This window comes from Schistocerca cancellata, chromosome 2 (assembly GCF_023864275.1).
Source record: "Schistocerca cancellata isolate TAMUIC-IGC-003103 chromosome 2, iqSchCanc2.1, whole genome shotgun sequence".
Lineage (NCBI taxonomy): Eukaryota > Metazoa > Arthropoda > Insecta > Orthoptera > Acrididae > Schistocerca > Schistocerca cancellata.
Window position 1 is genome coordinate 409,739,031 of NC_064627.1, and position 20,686 is coordinate 409,759,716.

The 20,686-nt window shown below is 40.3% G+C and overlaps 1 protein-coding gene across 1 annotated transcript in view; it reads left to right on the forward strand.

The window, feature by feature from the left end:
- The window catches only part of LOC126154436 (uncharacterized), a 125,550-nt gene that overhangs the window by 55,407 nt on the left and 49,457 nt on the right, over positions 1 to 20,686 (forward strand). Inside the window, exon 4 of the mRNA XM_049916136.1 lies at positions 929 to 1,111. Within this exon, the coding sequence (XP_049772093.1) occupies positions 929 to 1,111 (183 nt within the window). The remainder of the gene's footprint in view (positions 1 to 928; positions 1,112 to 20,686) is intronic.

Sequence of the window (20,686 nt, forward strand, 5' to 3'; positions counted from 1 at the left end):
TGGATCCCTGAGTCAACAGATTGGGACGTTTGCAAGACAACAACCATCTGCACGAACAGTTGAACGACGTTTGCAGCAGCATGGACTATCAGCTCGGAGACCATGGCTGTGGTTACCCATGACGCTGCATCACAGACAGGAGCGCCTGCGATGGTGTACTCAACGACGAACCTGGGTACACGAACGGCAAAACGTCATTTTTTCGGATGAATTCAGGTTCTGTTTACAGCGTCATGGTGGTCGCACCCGTGTTTGGCGATATCGCGTGAACGCACATTGGAAGCGTGCATTGGTGATCACCCGGCGTGATGGTTTGAGGTGCCATTTGTTACACGTCTCGGTCACCTCTTGTTCGCACTGACGGCACTTTGAACAGTGGACGTTACATTTCAGATGTGTTACGACCCATGGCTCTACCCTTCATTCGATCCCTGCGAAACCCTATATTTCAGCAGTATAATGCACGACCGCATGTTGCAGGTCCTGTACGGGCCTTTCTGGATACAGAAAATGTTCGACTGCTGCCCTGGCCAGCACCACCTGAAAACGTCTGGTCAATAGTGGCCGAGCAACTGGCTCGTCACAATTGGCCAGTCATTAGTCTTGATAAACTGTGGTATCGTGTTGAATCTGCATGGGCAGCTGTACCTGTACACGCCATCCAAGCTCTGTTTGATTCAGTGCCCAGGCGTATCAAGGCTGTTATTACGGCCATAGGTGGTTGTCCTGGATACTGATTTCTCAAGATCTATGCACTCAAATTGCTTGAAAATGTAATCACATGTCAGCTCTAGTATAATATATGTGTCAAATTAATACCCGTTTATCATCTGCATTTCTTCTTGGTGTGGCAATTTTAATGACCAGTAGTGTATACGGCAGTGTGTACGGGACGGCTGAGTGCGGAACGTGTCGGTGTCGGGTGCAGGTATGGCCGAGCCAGGACTCCCCGCGGGGCGAGGCGGACGGCCAGAGCTTCGTGTTCCCCTCGGAGGAGCCGGGCTCTCCGCTGGCGCTGGTGCCCAGCGTGGTGGCCGCCGCCCGCGACGACGAGCCCGGCTGCTGCGACGCCTCCGCCAACCAGCACGACTCGGGCATCGACTCCGTGCAGGTGAGCAAGCGCGTCGCCACCGCTGTTTGCCGCTAATTTGTAACCTGTAAAAAGGACTCACGAGCTCAGTTCGTCGATGCGATTCCCTCGTGTTCCTAAATTAACGAATCCTCGAGATCAACAAGAAATACTGGACCATTATGATGCTGTGTCTTCAGCATGCACAGTGACGTATTAGGAACTCTTTCGAATAACAATCTAAGAACATATTACTTCCTGTGTCATACATCAAACGAAATGACCAAACCTCGAAGTCATGAAAGTTCCAGCTCGGACTTCTTCTCATCTTGGTTCTTCCAGCATTCATTAATGGAGCTGGAAAGACGGTCACGATAAGGGTCCCCGAAATATTCCCTTTGCCAGAAGAGTTCCAGGACATGTTGTTTTTATTTCTTAAGTTTGTAATACTACAAGAAACAAATGTTTTTATGTTACCTGGTGTGCGTGTGTCCTTGAAATGTCTTTCGAAAAGTTTCCGCGCAAATTAGGTGGCAACTTAGCAAGACACTATTCGGGTTCGTGGCGCATTAGTTACAGTGACACAATGGATGCTGATTGTGAGCAAAGTCTGAATACTATGTTCTGGGTTAACCTTGGGAAAATAGCTAGTGGAACGTGGACAAGCATATGCAGGCAAGGAACAGTCAAGAAGTTGTGTTTTCGAGTGGCATAAAAGGTTTCGTGAAGACAGAGATTATGTACAAGACGGTCTCAGAGCTGGTCGCCCGCCCACAACACATACAGAAGCAAACGTGGAGGGTCTAGAGCGGATATTGAGGGATGAGGGCCATGTAACTGTGCGTGCGATATCAGAAAAACTTAATTTGAATCGTGATGTGTGTCTTATGGTATTTAGGAAAACGGAAACTTAATGTAAAACTCGTCCCTCACACACTAAAAGGCGAACAAAAAGAGAAAAGACGAAGAATTTCTGACGAACTACTGGACACAGCCTGACGTGATCCGACATTTCCGTCAAGGATTACTGCTGGGGATGAAAGTTGGTTCTACTAATATGACCCCTTACACAAAGCGTCAATGTGCTGAATCGCGGAGTCCTGCATCACCAACCTCGGAAAAAGTCAAACGACAACCTTCGAGAACAAAGATAATGTTAATAGCATTCTTTGATAGTAAAGAATTAGTTTACCATGAATCTGGTACTCCAGGTCAAACAGTGAACCACACCATTTACATCGAAATCTTGGAACATTTGCGACAAGCAATTCAACGTCACCGCCCAGACTTGTGTCATTCTCAGGGCTGACTCTTACTGCTTGACAATGCAAGACCCCATACTTTTATCTGTTACCGACTTCTCACCTTGCAATGTTGTCTTATACCCGCGAGCGAAAAGGGCACTGAAAGGAAAGCTTCTTCAAGCTATAGCACAAATCATAAGAGCTGTCACAAATGTGTTTGCAGGTATCGCAGTTGAAAATTTTCCTGTTTGCTTCCAAGACCTCCACACACGTTGGCAACTGCGTGTAGATAGCTAAGGGGGCTACTTCCATAGGAGCTAAGATCATGACTTGGTACGTGCGATTTTCTGTTTTTAAAAATACCTGTCCCAAACATTTCTGACAGATGGAGTACTCTCCGACACATACAGCGAGACGCCTCGAAGATTAATGACGTAGACGAGACGACACGTTAAGCTACTCCTTCTGTTCAAGCCACATTTTATTTCCTTATTTTTTTCATCTTTATAATTTTGTATTGCTTATGTACATATCATGTGGCGTTCAGTAAGTAAAACGGTACTGTCGATTTACTGCTGAATGGACACTGTTGGGAGTAAGATTTTACTTCCCACGCTAGCTGAAGGAGGCGGTGGGCTACATAGCGTTGCCAGTGGAGGATGGTATGAGGCGCAGTGGCTAGACACGAGAACGCCCGTTACGTCAGTAGCGAGGTATGTAGGAAAAGCACTATTATTTACGCGGGTATTAAGTAATCTTGCTTAAGAAATATCTGTTAATAATAGTCGCTTTTTCCAATACGGAAATTCATCCAATGAAGCCTACTCGTCACAAGTAAACTTTCTTGCGACAATATTTCAATGGCAGAAATCGATTATATTAATAAATAAACGAATAATGTGCAAGGTAAAGAATATGTACTAGTTCTGGTGTAAGACGCGCTCTCAGGAAATTGTTAGTTTTTGAAATTTCTAGTTTTAAGTTAATCATTATTAATTGTGTCGATATCATCAGTTTATTATGTCAGTTTATTATGTTTCGTAAAGCTGACGGACTGATACTGCTTTTGCTAGGGACATAAACTTAGAGAACTTTTCAGAAAAACGGGAAGAAAGAATGCTACTCACTAGGATAGTCCAAGGACGGTTTGTCTTAATCGCCGCAGAACTGGGATAGAAAAGTAGGGCTAGTCATACTGTACGCCTCTTCTACCATCCTCTTCGGACTCACTGGCTAAACTGAGACATTCGCCGTGGTGCAGTACAAGTGGAGTCCGGCCCCGGTAGCTGAGTGGTCAGCGTGACAGACTGTCAATCCAAAGGGCCCGGGTTCGGTTCCCGGCTGGGTCGGAGATTTTCTCCGCTCAGGGACTGGGTGTTGTGTTGTCCTAATCATCATCATGTCATCCCCATCGACGCGCAGGTCACCGAAGTGGCGTCAAATCGAAAGACCTGCACCAGGCGAACGGTCTACCCGACGGGAGGCCCTAGCCACACGACATTTCATTTCAGTACAAGTGGAGGCCTTACTGCACGCGGTAGGAGCTGAGACTCAGAGCACTCCTTTATAAGACTGCTAAGTCCAGGTCAAGCAACAGCCCCTGGGAACTGAACATCTGAAGTTACTGTGCGCACCAGTTACGAGTCGTAGGTTTAATGGAGCAGGGAATAATTTTTGGTTGACACTATAACTTTACTGATGATTAGTTTATTGACGGCTGGACGCAGTATGGTATGGATCGATCAGGAATTACATATTGTCCTTAACATCATTTCACAGCTACGGAGAGCAGGGGAGGAGAAACATCCAACGCTAGATCAGCCAAGGTGTAACAAATCCTACAGCTCAAATGTGCCCTAAGTATCCAAAATATAGCCATTAACACACATCCTGCCGTATCTAGAAACGTTTTCGCAACTTCTATGTCACTATTAGCCTGTGTGTCTTCTGTTGCACAAGACTACTGCGTATGCTCGCTGACTCGTCAGACACATTCCCCTCAGATAAAAGTGCTGTCTTTGTAACACATCTATTAGGTAAGCTGGAGAGCGGAAGGCTGGTTTCGGTTGTGACCAAGGACATTTGTTGAACCATTTAGCAGCTTTATTTACATCCCAACCCTTATAAATCATAACGATTTAGGAAACAAACAATCTAAAGCTCACTCCATAAAAACCAATATCTCAAACTCCACCTTGGAATAGATAAAATTTAGTTATGTCTGCTTAAGTTTTAAATTTTTAAAACTTTGGAGTGATAATAAAATTACGTGGTGACGGAAAGAATCTTAAAAGAACTCCACAAACCAAGATATTAAAGAAAAAGTTGAAAATCAGTTATAGCAGCACTTTGCGAACGATTGATAGTATTTCCCCCTACATACAACCACCGTAGTAACTCATAATCAACATGCTGAATACACTCTTCCGGTCAGGAACCGCTTGGAGTCCCACACCATGAGCCTCCACATGCAGATTCACAGCACGCCCCAGTCATCCACCGCTTCGTTGCTGTCTTCTCGAACAGGACACGAGAGAGAAGCCTGCCACCAGTTTGTTGTTGCCCCAGCCAAAAACCACGCAACACCAGAATATAACCAGGGGCCCATATTACAATACGGACGCACATAACGGAAGTGACTTGGCAATGAACTCCGAATACGAGAAAGTATGGCACGAAAACCCGTATTCTCAATTCGAAATACGCGATATTTTTCATTTATATTTTATGTGTTGGTCTCGTAGTGTAGTACTAAGGTACGTGCTTGGAAACTGAAAAGTTTTCGTGACCCTGCGAAGTAATATGTTCGAAAAATTTCAACATTTTTTACTCTTAGCTTTAAGATTAACTTATTGTAATTTAGATGAGTATAAACCCATCCAAAACTTTTTGAATCACATCGTGGCCTCATTTTCATATAAAATTATTTATTTGTAATACCAAATATTGTAATTTTGACTGTATGGCAATTATAAAGTGGAAGAAAATTCACCTTGGCGCATGTCAAAACCGTAAAAACATCTGATAAGAAATTGGTTTGCATCACATTATTTTCCTGGTTACGACTTATATGTGTGTTGCTCGTATTCTGCTTTACACTGAGATGACGAAAGTCATGGGATGGCGATATGCAAAACTACAGATGACCGTAGTATCACGTGAACAGGGTGATTTGGCGGAACTGTCATTTGTACTCAGATGATTCCTGAGAAAAGTTTTCCGACATGATATGTGGCCGCAGGACGGGAATTATCAGAGTCTGAACTCGGAATGTTAGCTGGGGCTAGAGCACGGGACATTCCATTTCGTAAATCGTTAAAGAATTCAATATTTCGAGATCCACAGTGTCAAGAACGTGCCGACAGTTCCAGATTTCAGGCATTACCTCTCCCCATGGACAGAGCACTTAATGACAGAGAGCGTTTGCGTAGAGTTGTCAATACTAACAGACGATCAACACTGCGTGAAATGACCGCAGAAATCAATGTGGGACCTACGATGAACGTTTCCGTAACGACAGTGCGGCGAAATTTGGCGTTAATGGGCTGTGGCAGCAGCCGACGGACTCGAGCGCCTTCGCTAACAGCACGATATCGCCTAAGGCGTCTCGCCTGGGCTCGCGACCATATCGGCTGGAAAACTGTTGTCCGGTCAGATGAGACCCGACCTCAGTTGGTGAGAGTGGGATTCGAATGTGGCGCAAACCGCACGAAGCCATGGGCCCAACTAATCAATAAGGCACAGTCCAAACTGGTGGCGATTCCATAATGGTGTGGGCTGTGTTTACATGGAATGGACTGGATCCTCTCGTCAAACTGAATCGATAATTGACTGAAAATGGTTACGTTTGGCTACTTGGAAACCATATGGAGTCATTCATAGACTTCATGTTTCCAAACAACGATGGAATTTTATGTGTGACAATGCAATATGTCACTGGGCCACAATTGTTCGCGATTGATTTGATGAACATTTTGCACAATCTGAGCGAATGATTTGGCCATCCGAGGAGCCGGACATGAAACCCACGAACATTTGTGGGACATAACCGAGAAGTCAGTTCGTGCACAAAATCCTGCACTCGCAACACTGGCAACACTTTCGCAGTTAAAGACGGCTATAGAGGGAGTCTGCCTCAGTATTTATTCTGGGCGTATCCAATGACTTTTTGAGTCCATGCCATGTCGAGATACTGCACTACGCCGGGTAAAAGAAGATCCGATACGACATCAGCAGATATCCCCTGACTTTTGTCAGCTCTGTGTATTTTCACATGCATATTTTTTGCAGTTTATGATTCCATATTTGTTTCTCTTTCATATAAAACTCATTTTACAACATAGTGTTCTGTGGACTCATGTACATTTTTTCCTGCTTACGAATCTGTGTGTCAATTGCTTAATTTAACTGCTTAATTTAAATATTGTTCACACTATACCTTTTTTATATTTCACATCCATTTTTCACGCTTTCTTGCATTTATTAGAAAACTCCGCGATAGCAGCTTATGCCAGAATTGGCATTCAAGTTTGTTACTTCGCTTTGGATGGTATTGCTTCTTTCCACTGAGAACGCTTTGTAACTTTAGTGACTAAGATATTCTTAGCTGCAAATGCAAAAAAATGTAGCAGTAGTTACTATAAACAATAAGAGCATATTTTAGTAGAAAATAGTATACTACAATCATCCTCCCACTGCAAATAAAACTTGAAAGCAAGTAACACACACTCTCAGACATTCATCACTGGATCTACTGTTGACTTTTTATAACTAGAGTTTACTAAATGCAGTAGCAAGCAGCACGGTGGAAGCATGTTCATACTACAGCACACGATCCCACGTATAAATATGCACTTCGACTTAGATTGCGTTGCTGCATAATAGTACGTGGCAAAATAACTACTTACTCTGTCATTAATACTAAAATGCGTACTTGGCGCCAAGAATCAACATCATTCAAATCAGAAGCACATGCTCACTCCGCGACTAGATGTAAGAGAGTTGAAAACCAATTCCGTCAAAAGCTATCATGTAGATCTCCACTAAGCGCGAAAAAGTACGAGAAAGTGTATAAACAAAAATGAAGTATAATGCGAGCAACTTACTTACGATATATTTAAATCCAGAAGCTCACACACTGATTTGCAGGCGGGAACGAATGACCGCAAAACGCTATGGGACAAAATCAACTTTTTATGTGAATCAAAAATAAATATGGAATAATTTACTGCACCCAATACTATGGATATGAGTAAAAATGAAGCAGAATACGCGCAGTATATTAGCAATACAATTAAAAGCGTGTAATATACGCAAGAAGTCGTACACGGGAATACAGTGCGACGAAACCAGCTTCTGTTTGCTACGAAACGAAAACAAGTAGGGAATTCTAGAAATCACCTAATAAGAAACTAAGATGCTTGATTAGTTTGATGCATGATCAATTTGCAGTTCTCCAAGTGGCCTGGGAGCAGAACGAGATCGTATTCTCGAAAGTTCCTATGTGATTTTCAACCTTCCCCCCATCCCCCCCCCCCCCCCCCTGCCAAAACACACTACTACTTTTGAAGCGCACTGCTGAGCATAGGTGTATTTTAGCCCTAAAAGCTGGCCATATTTCACTTTTAAAATCTGAGTAATTCCCTGAATGCATATAGAACACTGGGCTCGCATTCGGGAGGACGACGGTTCAGTCCCGCGTCTGGCCATCCTGATTTAAGTTTTCCGTGATTTCCCTAAATCACTCTAGGCAAACACCGGGATGCTTTCTTTGAGAGGGCACGGCTTACTTCCTTCCCCGTCCTTCCCTAATCCGATGAGACTGATGACCTCGTTATCTGGTCTCCTCCCCCCAACAACCCAACCCAACCCTGAATGCATAAATTCCTGCGATGGTATAAAATATCGGGCATTACTGAGATACTGTGTTGTTTTTTTACTGTGCACTGATATGCAGCAGAGCTAGCCTGTATACAAAGCATTTGAAGCTTCTCTACTGGCTTGAAACCATCTGCGTTTGTGAATGTGTTCAGGTGTGTTTTTACTTGAAGTGTGGAGGAAAGCAAAATGGATTCCGAAGATTCAGGTACGTACCGTTATTTATAATTATTTTCATTCATTTTATTTACTATTTTTATTAGTAAACATTCGTTGTGTTATAGTTATGTGTGTTTCGTGCAGATTTGTTAATACAGTGTGAGAAAATCCTTCTCCTACTGAAAATTTAAAAAAGCAGCAGTGTAATACCGAAATCTGATTTTATACGATAATTTCTACATTAATGAGTTTTCTGCTGTAAAAAATGTCGTCTCCGAAATAAATTCTGAAAGCATTTTGTTTTTATCCTAGGTCTCTAGAAAGCCAAAATTATGACAAGAAAAGGCCTCTACGATTTCATAAAGATGAAAAATTGGACTTTATTGAAAATTATATATCAGACCGTACCCCTTCCCTTGTGAACAAAAGAAAGGTTTTAAACAAAGCATGTCTTATACAAACACACAATTGAAAGAAATATTGCTTACTTGGAACAAAGTTGCAAGTACTTTCTGAAAATATAACCATAATTAGCTGCAATGTACCATTAAAATTCCATCTTGCATTGGTAGGTTATCTAAGTCGTTCGTTGAGTTATGTTAACACAGTTAAAGGCGTAAGACAGTACTGAGAAACAATTTTGGAGCCACAGAAAGGATGTATGTCAGTCAAATAAAACTTCAAGAATCTGTAAATGTTGAGGGTTTCAAAGTGGTCAAAAATATTAATTCATCTTCTACACGAGGAGCTAAATACAGATAAGCATTAGATCAGAATCTTAAAGACTTACAAGCAGATTGGCGACTTTCACACATCCAAGCTCCATTAATCTTTGAGGAAGCTTTCCTGACAGTGAAACAATACGAACCGCTGATGAGAAAGTCTATCTCTGTTACAGTATCCTTCCGGACATATTGTGTATCACCTATGACACTGTTGCTCGTTTAGCACCACCCAGGGGTCAAGTGTAGGGTAATTTAGGTTATACCTACGGATGTGAGCAACGATCGAACCCATTGTATATTGTATAAGTTCACCACACGATTAAATAAATATTCTTCAAGAGTATAAAAAGCAGTGCTACCTTGTAAGTGAATCCTATGAATCCTATCAGGTGACTGCCACATGTGGAGAGATTCAGCGTTAAGCTTTGGTTGAGCACACGTGTGAGCGATTAATACCTTATTTGGAAGAGCTTTTTAATGATCTTCCAAATGGTGTCACAAATATATTGGAACTTACCTACATATGGAACTGTGATGGTTCACAGCAAATTCAGTTTAAACAAAAGTTTTAGAACAACCATGTTTCTGATGCAAATACATTTCTGTCATCTTTAGACCCTCTCCAAATTATTAGCAGCACGAGTCAATAAATAATGGTTTGGAAAAATCCTACATCATCTCTTTACTGTCGCAGGTCTGTAAGAGATTTATTCATGAAACATCTGTTGTTACTAACGAAGAAGCTGGTTACATCAACGTGCAAATTGAAACATTACAACAAAGAAAAACAGAAAGAACAGTGAGTGATTTATCCATAAAACACAGATCCCTCGCGACTGTGGTAAATGCAGAAGTCTACAGCGCAGCAAAAGAGATAGCGCTGACAATGAGATGCTTTATTTTTAAGGCTCCCTCAAAAGACTTCAGTGACTTGTCAAAAACCAAAGTAGTAAATGCAGAAGCTCTTCTGTTCGGCCTGTGTATACTTCATGCGCGAATTAGAGTTTTCGAATTTTTGTTGCATTTGTCGTATAAAATAAACATCAAGAAGCTCCAAGTCCGTTAAAAAAAGGAAAGGAAACTTTTTCAAGAGAGGAAAAAAGCCACATAAAAATGTTTATAAATCTATTGCGATTAATTGTAGATGCTCCCAAGAATACAGAAATAGCAATGATGGAAATACCAGTAGCAGATACTTGGCGTTGATTGTTCTGTCGGTTAGTAGTGGATTTTGTACATTATGAAAGAAACACACACAGCACCGCGGTGATGTGTTAGAATATTTATTATTTGTTATACGAACCGGTTTTCGGCTGTTGTACCATCATCAGACACAAAGATAAGTATGTGGTGCAGTGAAATTGTGTTATTTCACTAAGATAAAATACGTAAAGATTAGCTAATGAACTACACAAAAATTACAACAGTTGTACATAGAAGAAAATAATTGAACAATGAACTCTGGTGATATATTCCAGAGATGTGGCTGAAGAAAATAATCTTGTATGTAATTGGTCCTAAATTACAAACAGATAATATATATAAGAGATATTAAGCAGGTGAGTGAAGCAGCAGTGATTATACTAGGTAAATTTTTCTAACACAACTAGAGAAATTATAGTAACTGAAAATAAGGAAAATGGGTCAATTGAGTAAGAGGGGTAGGTTACAACATGGCCTGGATAGGATTATGAGTAGTGTCTGCAGTTAAAAGTGGCGAGTAAGGAAAAGGTATGGCCATTTAGTACTAAGCTTAGGTTGGTGGATTACTTTCCATTATTTCAGGATAGTTCATCAAGATATTTTGCAGACCTTGAAACATCAGCAGAAGTAACAGATGTAAATCTGTAACTCATCTATCGATTCAGGGTTACTCTAGAAGCTGTTTCCAGTAGACGTAAAGCAGACAAAGACAATTTCCTGCTTTTACTTCTGAAGCAGCAAGACTGTATGTTGATTTGTATCTATCGTAGCTTCTGTCCTCCACTGTACACAGTATCTTGGTGCATGGCCCAACTGTCATTGATCATGCCCAGTTTATCAGAAGAAGCAAAATAGCCCCGCAATAGCTAGTTTAGTATGTACAGACAAACACTCCCCAGGAAATCCTCATGGGAAGAATGTAATGTGGGCACAGTAATCAGGTTGCTGCTAACACCTGCTCCATTGATAACAGGTATGCGTCCAAAGCCAAAGAAAACCAGCAAACCTATCTTAAAGGAAACATTACATTTACTGTCCTCAAGCGAGAGATGGATTAGGCAGGTCCCTAAAGCTGAAAGTGATGATGAACAGGAGTCCCCAACAGAAACAGGCTGCTCAGATGTACAAGACTGGGAGGAATCATTTGAATAATACACAGTGTTGTAGCTAAGTAACAAAGAATCGAATAAATATTCCACATTTTTTTATTTCATGTTATAAAGTATGTAAGCACATTATTACCCTACAAATATGTTATCTAGGATCTCACAATACAGGGAATACCAGAGGCTAATTTTCGCAAAATTTTTGCACGAAGTACCCCCTTGGGCGGCGTTCACTCCTCAACGAACAGGTAGCACCCTCTTCGCAGGTAACCTGAGAGCAGCACAGAGGGCGGTTTAAAGTCCGTGGACAGCAACTAATGATGAACGTACAGAATAGTGGCACAAAGTTGTTCAGCGAATGTGGCCTTTCACCCGCCATAAATGGATCTGGCACCATATTTTCCTGTTTTATTCTGGAGACACCGTCGTCCGTTCAGATGACGCGACATGGGAACATTACAAATCTCACCATGTTGAAGATAGTGACCGATGTGTTAGCACCATTTAAACCGTCTGGAGTAGCCTTATATTACCAGCACATAGTCCATTTCATTTTTTTCCAGAAGTACTGCAACAGATGCATTGTGTAGAGATATACAGGCAGAAACAACGCACGCACTTTCCACGTCGTTCATATGTTCCTGGATTTCCTATTACTGAAGATGAAGCCCGACGACAAATGTGAACAACTACTCCAACATGAGGACACCGTGTGTCTAGAGTGGCCATGGAGCTCCCGCGCTTAAATCTGAACATTCATGGAACTTGGAGCGCTACAGAATTAGACAATAACAACACCACTAGCAACTACTGAATTTCAATATGTGCTAACATGGACATTGTATGGGGAACTGTCGTGCATTTTCTGTGTTGTGAGAATACCACCCCAAGATTCAGGTCCCGTACGCCACTGGTGGAGGCACGCCACCCATCCGTACCTCGTGTCCGATTTCTAGTTGTATCTTGTGCCTTCGTTACTATGCGCTGTGTCACAACTTAGCGGGAACACGGCGTAATTCGCGCGTTTTCGAAGCATTTCGCATTGTTTCGAGGATCTCTGAAGTGTTGGAATGGTAGAAACAGTGGCGTATTTTTGAAAAGCGGCTTCACTAATAACATAAATGGGAGAACCCGAATCAAGGACTGTAGATAATTTGTGTGTGCCTATCGAAATATTAATGAGGGGATGATGAACAGTTGGTTGTAGTTCGATTTTTTCCAGCAGAAGGTCCTCTCGTATATCGTCACAATGGATAACGTGTGGTGTAAAATTTTCAGAAGAATCATGGCACCGCTCGCGCTCCAGCGAGCACGCGGTAGGCACTGCAGTTAGTTGGTATTGTTGGTGTTCTGTTTGACGCTGATGCTCTCCACTGTTTCGTGGATTTGGTGGACGAACTTCTACTAACTGTTCTGTTCTACCTGATGAATTATTGAAATCATGTCTTGGGTGTAACCGGGAATCAGGTTGATGAAATGGTACTCGTCTGTCATTGCTGCAATTCTGTTGGCTGTCATTGGTTTGTCTCTGGTTATGAATTGGATAATTATCATTACGATTTGGAAAATTCTGTTGACTGTACTGATGAGTGGGTTGCCGATCAAAGGTTTGTCGTCGTTGGTAGTTATCATTGGTTCCGTATGGTTGATGGCGGTTCTGGTGCCACATTTGGTTTCTTTGTACAAAAGAAGTGTTGGAATTATTCCGCTGATTCTCCCAGTTTCTCTGGTTGTTCAAAAATGGCTCTGAGCACTATGGGACTTAACTTCTAAGGTCATCAGTCCCCTAGAACTTAGAACTACTTAAACCTAACTAACCTAAGGACATCACACACATCCATGCCCGAGGCAGGATTCGAACCTGCGACCGTAGCGGTCACGCGGTTCCAGACTGTAGCGCCTTTAACCGCTTGGCCACACCGGCCGGCTCTCTGGTTGTTACTGTACCGCCGATTATTTTGTGGAGTATTGCCATATTGACCATTGCGGAACGACATTGACGGAAGGGGATGATAATTTTGATTCTTGGATGGGTAGGCATTCACAACATTCTGCTGATACTGGGGTTGTGGAAGAAAGCATCCTGCATTTCCAAATTGACGTCTATTATTCGGAAACTACCTGCCGTTATTACGGAAACGGTTGTCTCTATTCTTTTGTGATTCCGGGAAAGAGTATTGACTAGATCGTGGACTGTGTGTTTCATCCAGTTCAAGAAGCTGTAAAACATCACGAAAAGTGTTCACGTTTTCTGTGCGTTTTCCTGTCAGCAACGGAACTCTCAATGATCTAGGCAATTTTGAAATACAAAGCTGAATGAGACCGGAAGGGCTGTAAGGTTCAGTTAAATGTTGATTCTGTTGAATCATGTGGTCAAAATATTGTGTCAAAGTGCCAAATTGTGAATTATAAAAGGGTGGCATATTTAGCAACTGATCTTTCACAGCACGCTGTGAAGTGGGATTCCATTAAGCGTCAAGAAATTGTTGTTGGAATGACTGGAAAGGCAAACATTGCCGTGCAATGTATCTCATTCGCGTTGCAGGTTCGCCCTCCAAGAAACTGCAGACAAGTTCTAATTGATGTGCCACTGGCCAATTTGGAGGAAAAGCGAATGTAAGTTGCTGAATCCAATCAAGAGGATGTAAATCATTCGGGTTATTCCGGAACGTCTTAAATTTCTTGATTGACAGGAAGTGTTTGTAATCTACATTGTCTTGACGTGCAAAAGAAGGAGCATCATGGGGCAAAGGAAAATTGCCTAGGAAGGTACTACTTTGTACAGGGTAATCTCGTGCAAATGGAGCCTGTGAAGTTAAGAATGGGGGCTGTGGTTGCTGGTATGCAAACGAATTTTCCTGATGTTCTGGGATAAAATTACGAGGTGCACTGTCGTCCTGTAATTGTTGCTGAATATCGGAAAGTTTATTATGAATTGAGTTCTCGTTTTGTAGTTCATTAATAGTAATTTGTTTACTCTTAAATATAGCCAGAGCTTGGTATTCAGTTGTCTCTGTAAAGGGAACTGGGGTTGCCTGATCTAATTCATTATCTGCTTGAGTTTCCAAAGCGCCTACTCTTTCCGTTATGTTTTCTAATTGTGAGCGGAACTGCTTACCCTGTTCATTGACCTTTGTTTTAGGTTGAGTGACATCAGATGTCAGGGATTCGGTACATGATTATAAGGCCTGTATGTGCTCAAAATGATCAGCGGAAGTTTGTTGCAGCTTTTCAATAGATTCTAGTGGAAGTACTACATAGATTCTGTCCCTAAGGTCAGTAACACCACGCTTATGCATTTCAATGATATCCTGTGATTTATTGTCAGTTACATCTTTAAATGTGTCGATAGTTTGGGTTAATTTCTGAATGCTGCCGGTGAGGTATTCGTCACGTTTTGCGTTCTGTTTATCACGCTTAGCATTCTCTGCACGGTATTGCGCAAATTGTTCATCACGCTTTGCGTCACGTTCGCTCAGTAGTCGAAGAAAACAATCGAATTTATCTTCAGCTAGAGCTGGGGATGTCACCTTGGGATTTGGGTGTTGCAACTCATATTGCTGGGGACGGTTGCTCAAAACTGTTTGAGAATTCTCAGATGAAACAATTTCTCTGTCTGAGGAAGAATACTGCAAGAGAAGTTGGTTGTCAGAATCAACCACTTGGCTTTGTGAAGGTTGAATTAACATGAACGGGTCATGGGAAACCGTTTCTAATTGGGTTATTGCATAAGCTGGTGCGTAGGCCAAATGGCTCTGTTCATACTGGGGTATGCAGCCAGGTAGTCTTGTATGCAGCGGTCAAGGTCGAAGTGGAAATTTTTGGAGAAGACGAAAATTATACACATGATCGTTCCAATACTAGTCTTCGTGGATATCTAAGCAGTTTGTGCACTAACGTGTGGAAAACCGTTTTACAGATGTTCAAGTTCAACATACAGGATAAATAATGATGTCCTATTCTTCTGAAATTTTTTACGTTGTTCTAATCCACTCAAAAATGATGCACGTCATTTTCTTCTTTTTTTGTCACCACTTATGTACGTATATAGGATGATTCAGCTGCACCCATCTATAGGATTTATGCGACGCACAGTGTCTTGAAAACTAATGCATGAGATTTTCGTATTCTCTCTCTTGCTACGTGCAATCTGTTGGCTCTACAGAAAAAATGAACAGAATCTTTATGTGCTAAGTTTAATGTAGTTACATTTTGTATTGAAATACGTTTCCGCTAGACGCCACAGTTTTGGAGTTATTCGGGATAGACGTGTCTGGAGGTCACTTTTGTACATTTTACTTCGATAATTCGAAAACAAAGGCCTCTGGCGCAAAAGTACCCCAGTACAAAATATAACTACAGTAAATATCCTACAAAAGGACGGTGTTCATTTTTCTGTAGGACTAACAGTTTGCATATAGCCAGTGAGCAAAAATGAATATTTAGCACTTGGTATTTGAAGGCGTTGCAAGTTGCATAAAATCTGTAGGTAGGGGCAGCTGAATCAACCTGTATACAAGCATAGGGTACTCGACAACAGTAAGTACCATTATGTACTTCACCCAAAAGCAATTACTGCAGTTTTAGCAATATTGCGTCACACATTCAAATTATGAAGCATTCATTTGTTATTTTCCAACCAGTGAATGGAAATATGTACACTAACTAGCACCGCAATAAGTAAAAATAAATAAAGGCAGTAAGGTAAGCGTCAACAATTTTCAGCAATATTCCAAAGTGATCCACACTACATAAACACTTGTTGGTTCCCTATGTTGTCAACTTCTGCTCCCCAAGTATTTTTTCTACGCTGAATAACTACTTGGATTCAAAATGGACCTCATATTCGCCACCTTGACATCTTGATTTGAGTTTACCACGATTTTCATATGTTGAGTAATACTCTACATAATATGCAATACAGTCACATAAATATCATCAACAGCATTACAAAAACACACAGATTTAATCAATCGAAAAGAAGTTGATTTTATAAATTAATGTAGAACAGTGGAACGAAACGAAATGCACTGATGAGTACGATTTATCACTTTTTGTCATATTCATTGATTTTGAGCAACAAAATCTGAAGTACCAACTCTTGAGAAAATGCTGTTAATTCAAATTTTTTGTACAATAAATAAAATATATAATGTTAAACATTCCATTAGACATCAGAATAAGTATAAATTCAGAAGTGAATAAAGACTCAGGAGCCAGTCTCCATATATTTAAAATTATTCTCAAGCAGCCTAAAGAAACCTTCACTCCTCAAACCAGAAAAAAAACAAAAAGCAATACATGGCAGTGATGTATACTTGACTCACCTTCATTTTGCTGCCGAAGTAGCATTCTTGAAAATAGGGCTGAAAACTAATCACAGTGAGACTAAAATGATGCATAAGCAATTCAATGATGCAAATTATCAATGATGTCATAGAACCAACTGAAAAGTTTTTATATTTGGTGAAGTTGAAGACATTGATTGAAACCTCTGCAAAAGGAATAAACCCAACAAAATAAAAGTGGAGTGCATTTCATGAACAATAGTTTTCACAATGAAGGCTCCAACATATTGAAACCTAAACTTAACAGTAAATATATTTTACCAGAGAGCAATGGCCTTTTATTGTGAAATTATTAAGTAACTTAGACTCCTTTAGTGATCAGTTCAGGGGTGCACAATGGATATTGCTAGAAAATACAGACACATAAAGAAAAGAGCAGTGAAGTGAATGGAATGATAAAAGAATGAAATATTTTCTTTGCTGACATCCAAGAGATAAGAAATAATGGAGCTGACATCATAATAGTAAGTGGGGTAGATGGAATTACAATACATATAGTGGCTACTTCGATATGTATCACTGGTGATGGAAAAATTTAGAGGTTGCCTTTTCAGCAGAGGATGATAGAAAAAGATTATCATCATAATGATAAAGTATATTTACATTATGAGGTGTGAGAGCTCCAATCCATTGTAAGAGACTCTGCTAAATACCTAACCTGAGGTAATTGACTGAACTGTTAACTAAAGTAGGAATAGTATCTACAATTTCTATATTTTATTAAGAGAGAAAAAAAGCAGAACATGTCAGTTGCAGGCTATGTATACATGATTTGTTTGGCTTAAATATAATGGTGTTTGTCACTACTCACATTAACAAATAAATATAAATGTAATAGTATGGTAATTACTGTTGTATCTTACACTACAAATGCTAGTAGCATTTAATCTTATATTTGTGAAAAAAATAGAATTAGTCCAGAATAAATGCTTTCTGAGCCGATTTGAAATTTTCCTAGCTGTTTGACACCCATCTTATGTTACATGGCAAATGATCTAAGAAATGTTTTCCTTCATGTTGAGCTTCTAAATTACTGACATGCTTGGTAATCAATAACAGTCATTTTTTCTTCTAATGCTGTAGCTACACTCATTACAATTACTCTCAAATTCCTTAGGTTTCTTACGGAAGATTTTTATTAGCATGAAAAATAGGAAACGCTGAGACTACAGAACCTAGCTGATTGAGGATCTTGTTAATATATTTGTTGCTCTTCAGATTTTTATCAATAAGTACATCTAGAAGATCGAAACATTCTGAAACATTCAGGCCTATTGATTGACTCATATTTATGTGCTAGATTATTTTTAATGGTTACTGTTGGTCGTAAAAGATTGCATACACAGTATTTTCCCAAAATTACGTTGAAATAACCTGTGGAGAAATACTCACCAATTATTTGAAAAATAATATTAACAATTTCTATCTGATTGGGTTAGTAATCAAATTTCTCTCATCTGCTAAGAGTATCATGCCTACTTGAAGTATCTTTCATATATCTAGAACAGCATAGCAAATCTTGTAGAACATCATTCATGATTAATCACCAGTCAGTGAACCATCTCTCCTGCCAACATTGTTTGAACCGTTCAAAAGTGTTTTATGAATTATCTTTATCACATATGATGGATATTCATGCATGCCTATGTCTTGGGAGAATGTCATAATTTCAGATCCATTAACTAGATAATGTTAACAACAGACTTTCATTGTGTAAGGTTTATGATATATGCTGAGTAGACGTTTTATTGGCATTTTGAGGTCAACAAACCTTCTGTTACCCAAACTGTGTTGCCCTGAAGGAATTATCTCTATGTTAAAGTGACCTTACTCTTGAACACATAACTTACACATACATTTCAAAAATGTTTGTAAGGAAATTGGATGATAATTGCTTAGATTTTTTACATTTATTTGATTCAGAAAAATCTTTAATACCCCTCAAGATCACAATTTATTACTTCTACTGATTGCTAATTTCATTGTAAGTTGCTAGCCATCTTCAGATTGCAGAATAAAAATTTTTATGATTTATGTCACACTGTCATTAATCATGTGCAAGCAGTAAATCTCAATCTTATTGTACACTTGGTGAAATATAAATGTAAAATGACCCAAGATCATCACATGTAACAACATTATATCAAATAATCTCCACATGTGTAAAGTAAGAGCACAATTAACACGCTACATTACACTAGATATGTAGCATCAGACAGCAAATAGTTTTCACTCGGTTACATAATGATTCCATAGCCATTTAGATTTTTCATATTGTTTTTTTTATAAAATAATTTAAATCGCCACAAAGCAAATACACTTTTTAAATTACAACAGCTCTTCATAATTATATTTAAAAGTGAAGCTTTTGATATTATATACTGTTATAGTTCTGTTAATTTTTATGTAAGAAGTGGGCTCTACTAAAACATGCATCAAGTTTTTAATAAAATTTTCACTGAAGCCACTAGCTTTTTAGGTGAATTATTTAGCCACAGTTGAAATTTTTTTTTTAGATTTGTTGCCACTTCTGAAATACCAGTTACAGTTTAAGTGTGATACTATCTCACTTAAATTAAATGTCTGTACTGTAACTGGTATTTCAGTAGTGGCAACAAATCTAAAAAAATCTAATTTAAGTGTGATACTATCTGTGGTTCATGGTGTGGGTTCCTGTAGTCATGTCCTAGTCATGAACCACGGGCAACGTATGAGTGGCCAAGTAAGTGGTCCTGACAGTCGGGATACCAGTTACTTTGGAATAAGGCTGGGCATCTCAGACATATTCAGAGTCATGGTCACCTTGTGCTCATATGGCAAAGACTACCAAATCCACCGGTTAGTCCCTCAGCCGTTAGGGGTAAAACCCAATGGGACTCGGGGCAAGTAAGGCTAGCAACCTGCTTCCCTGGTACATTAAATATGATGCTGGCAACAATCAGAGCAAAATGCCTCGGACCTTTGGAGGTGACGGAGTCCCACCTCTAACTGACAAACCAGGGACTCCTAAGATACGACTTGGCAAACAAATGGTAATGATATGGGGAGCTATTAATATCAATGGGGGCTACTCTGGGAAGAAGGTAGAGCTGGCAGAGGCTGCAAGTAAGATGGGGCTGGACGTTTTAGCTGTTAGTGACATTCGGGTAAGGGGTGAGAAAGAAGTGGAAGTGGGAGAATACAAGGTCTACCTGTCAGGACTCAAAGCAGGAATAGCACAATGGGGTGTAGAGCTTTACATCAGGAAAGAAATGGAACCCAGCGTAGTTGCAATAAGGTATGTAAACGAGCGACTGATGTGTATAGATTTGACAGTATCTAGCAAGAAAATTAGGATTGTGTCAGTATTTTCGCATTGTGAAGGGACAGATCAAGATAAGATGGATAGTTTTTATGAGGCACTCAGTGATGTAGTTGTTAGAGTAAAGGACAAGGACAGTGTTCTGGGAGAGGATATGGAGGCCAACAGGAATGGGAAACAACTCTTGGATTTCTGTGCCAGTATGGGCTTAGTAATCACAAACTCCTTTTTTAAACATACGAACATTCACCGGTATACTTGGGAAGGCAGGAGAACCAGATCTGTCATTGACTATATAATAACAGATCAGGAATTCAGGAAGGCTGTGAGGGACACACGTGTATTCAGGGGATTCTTTGATGACACTGATCATTATTTAATCTGCAGTGAAATTGGGATTGTGAGGCCGAAAGTGCAGGAGGTCAGGTCCATATGTAGGAGGATAAGAGTGGAGAAACTTCACGATAAGGAAATCAGGCACAAGTGCATAACAGCGATCTCAGAAAGGTACCAGTTAGTTGAATGTAGTCAATTACAGTCATTGGAAAAGGAATGGACAAGGTACAGGGACACAGTACTAGAAGTGGCTAAAGAATGTCTTGGAACAGTAGTGTGTAAAAGTAGGATGAAACAAACAGCTTGGTGGAATGATAC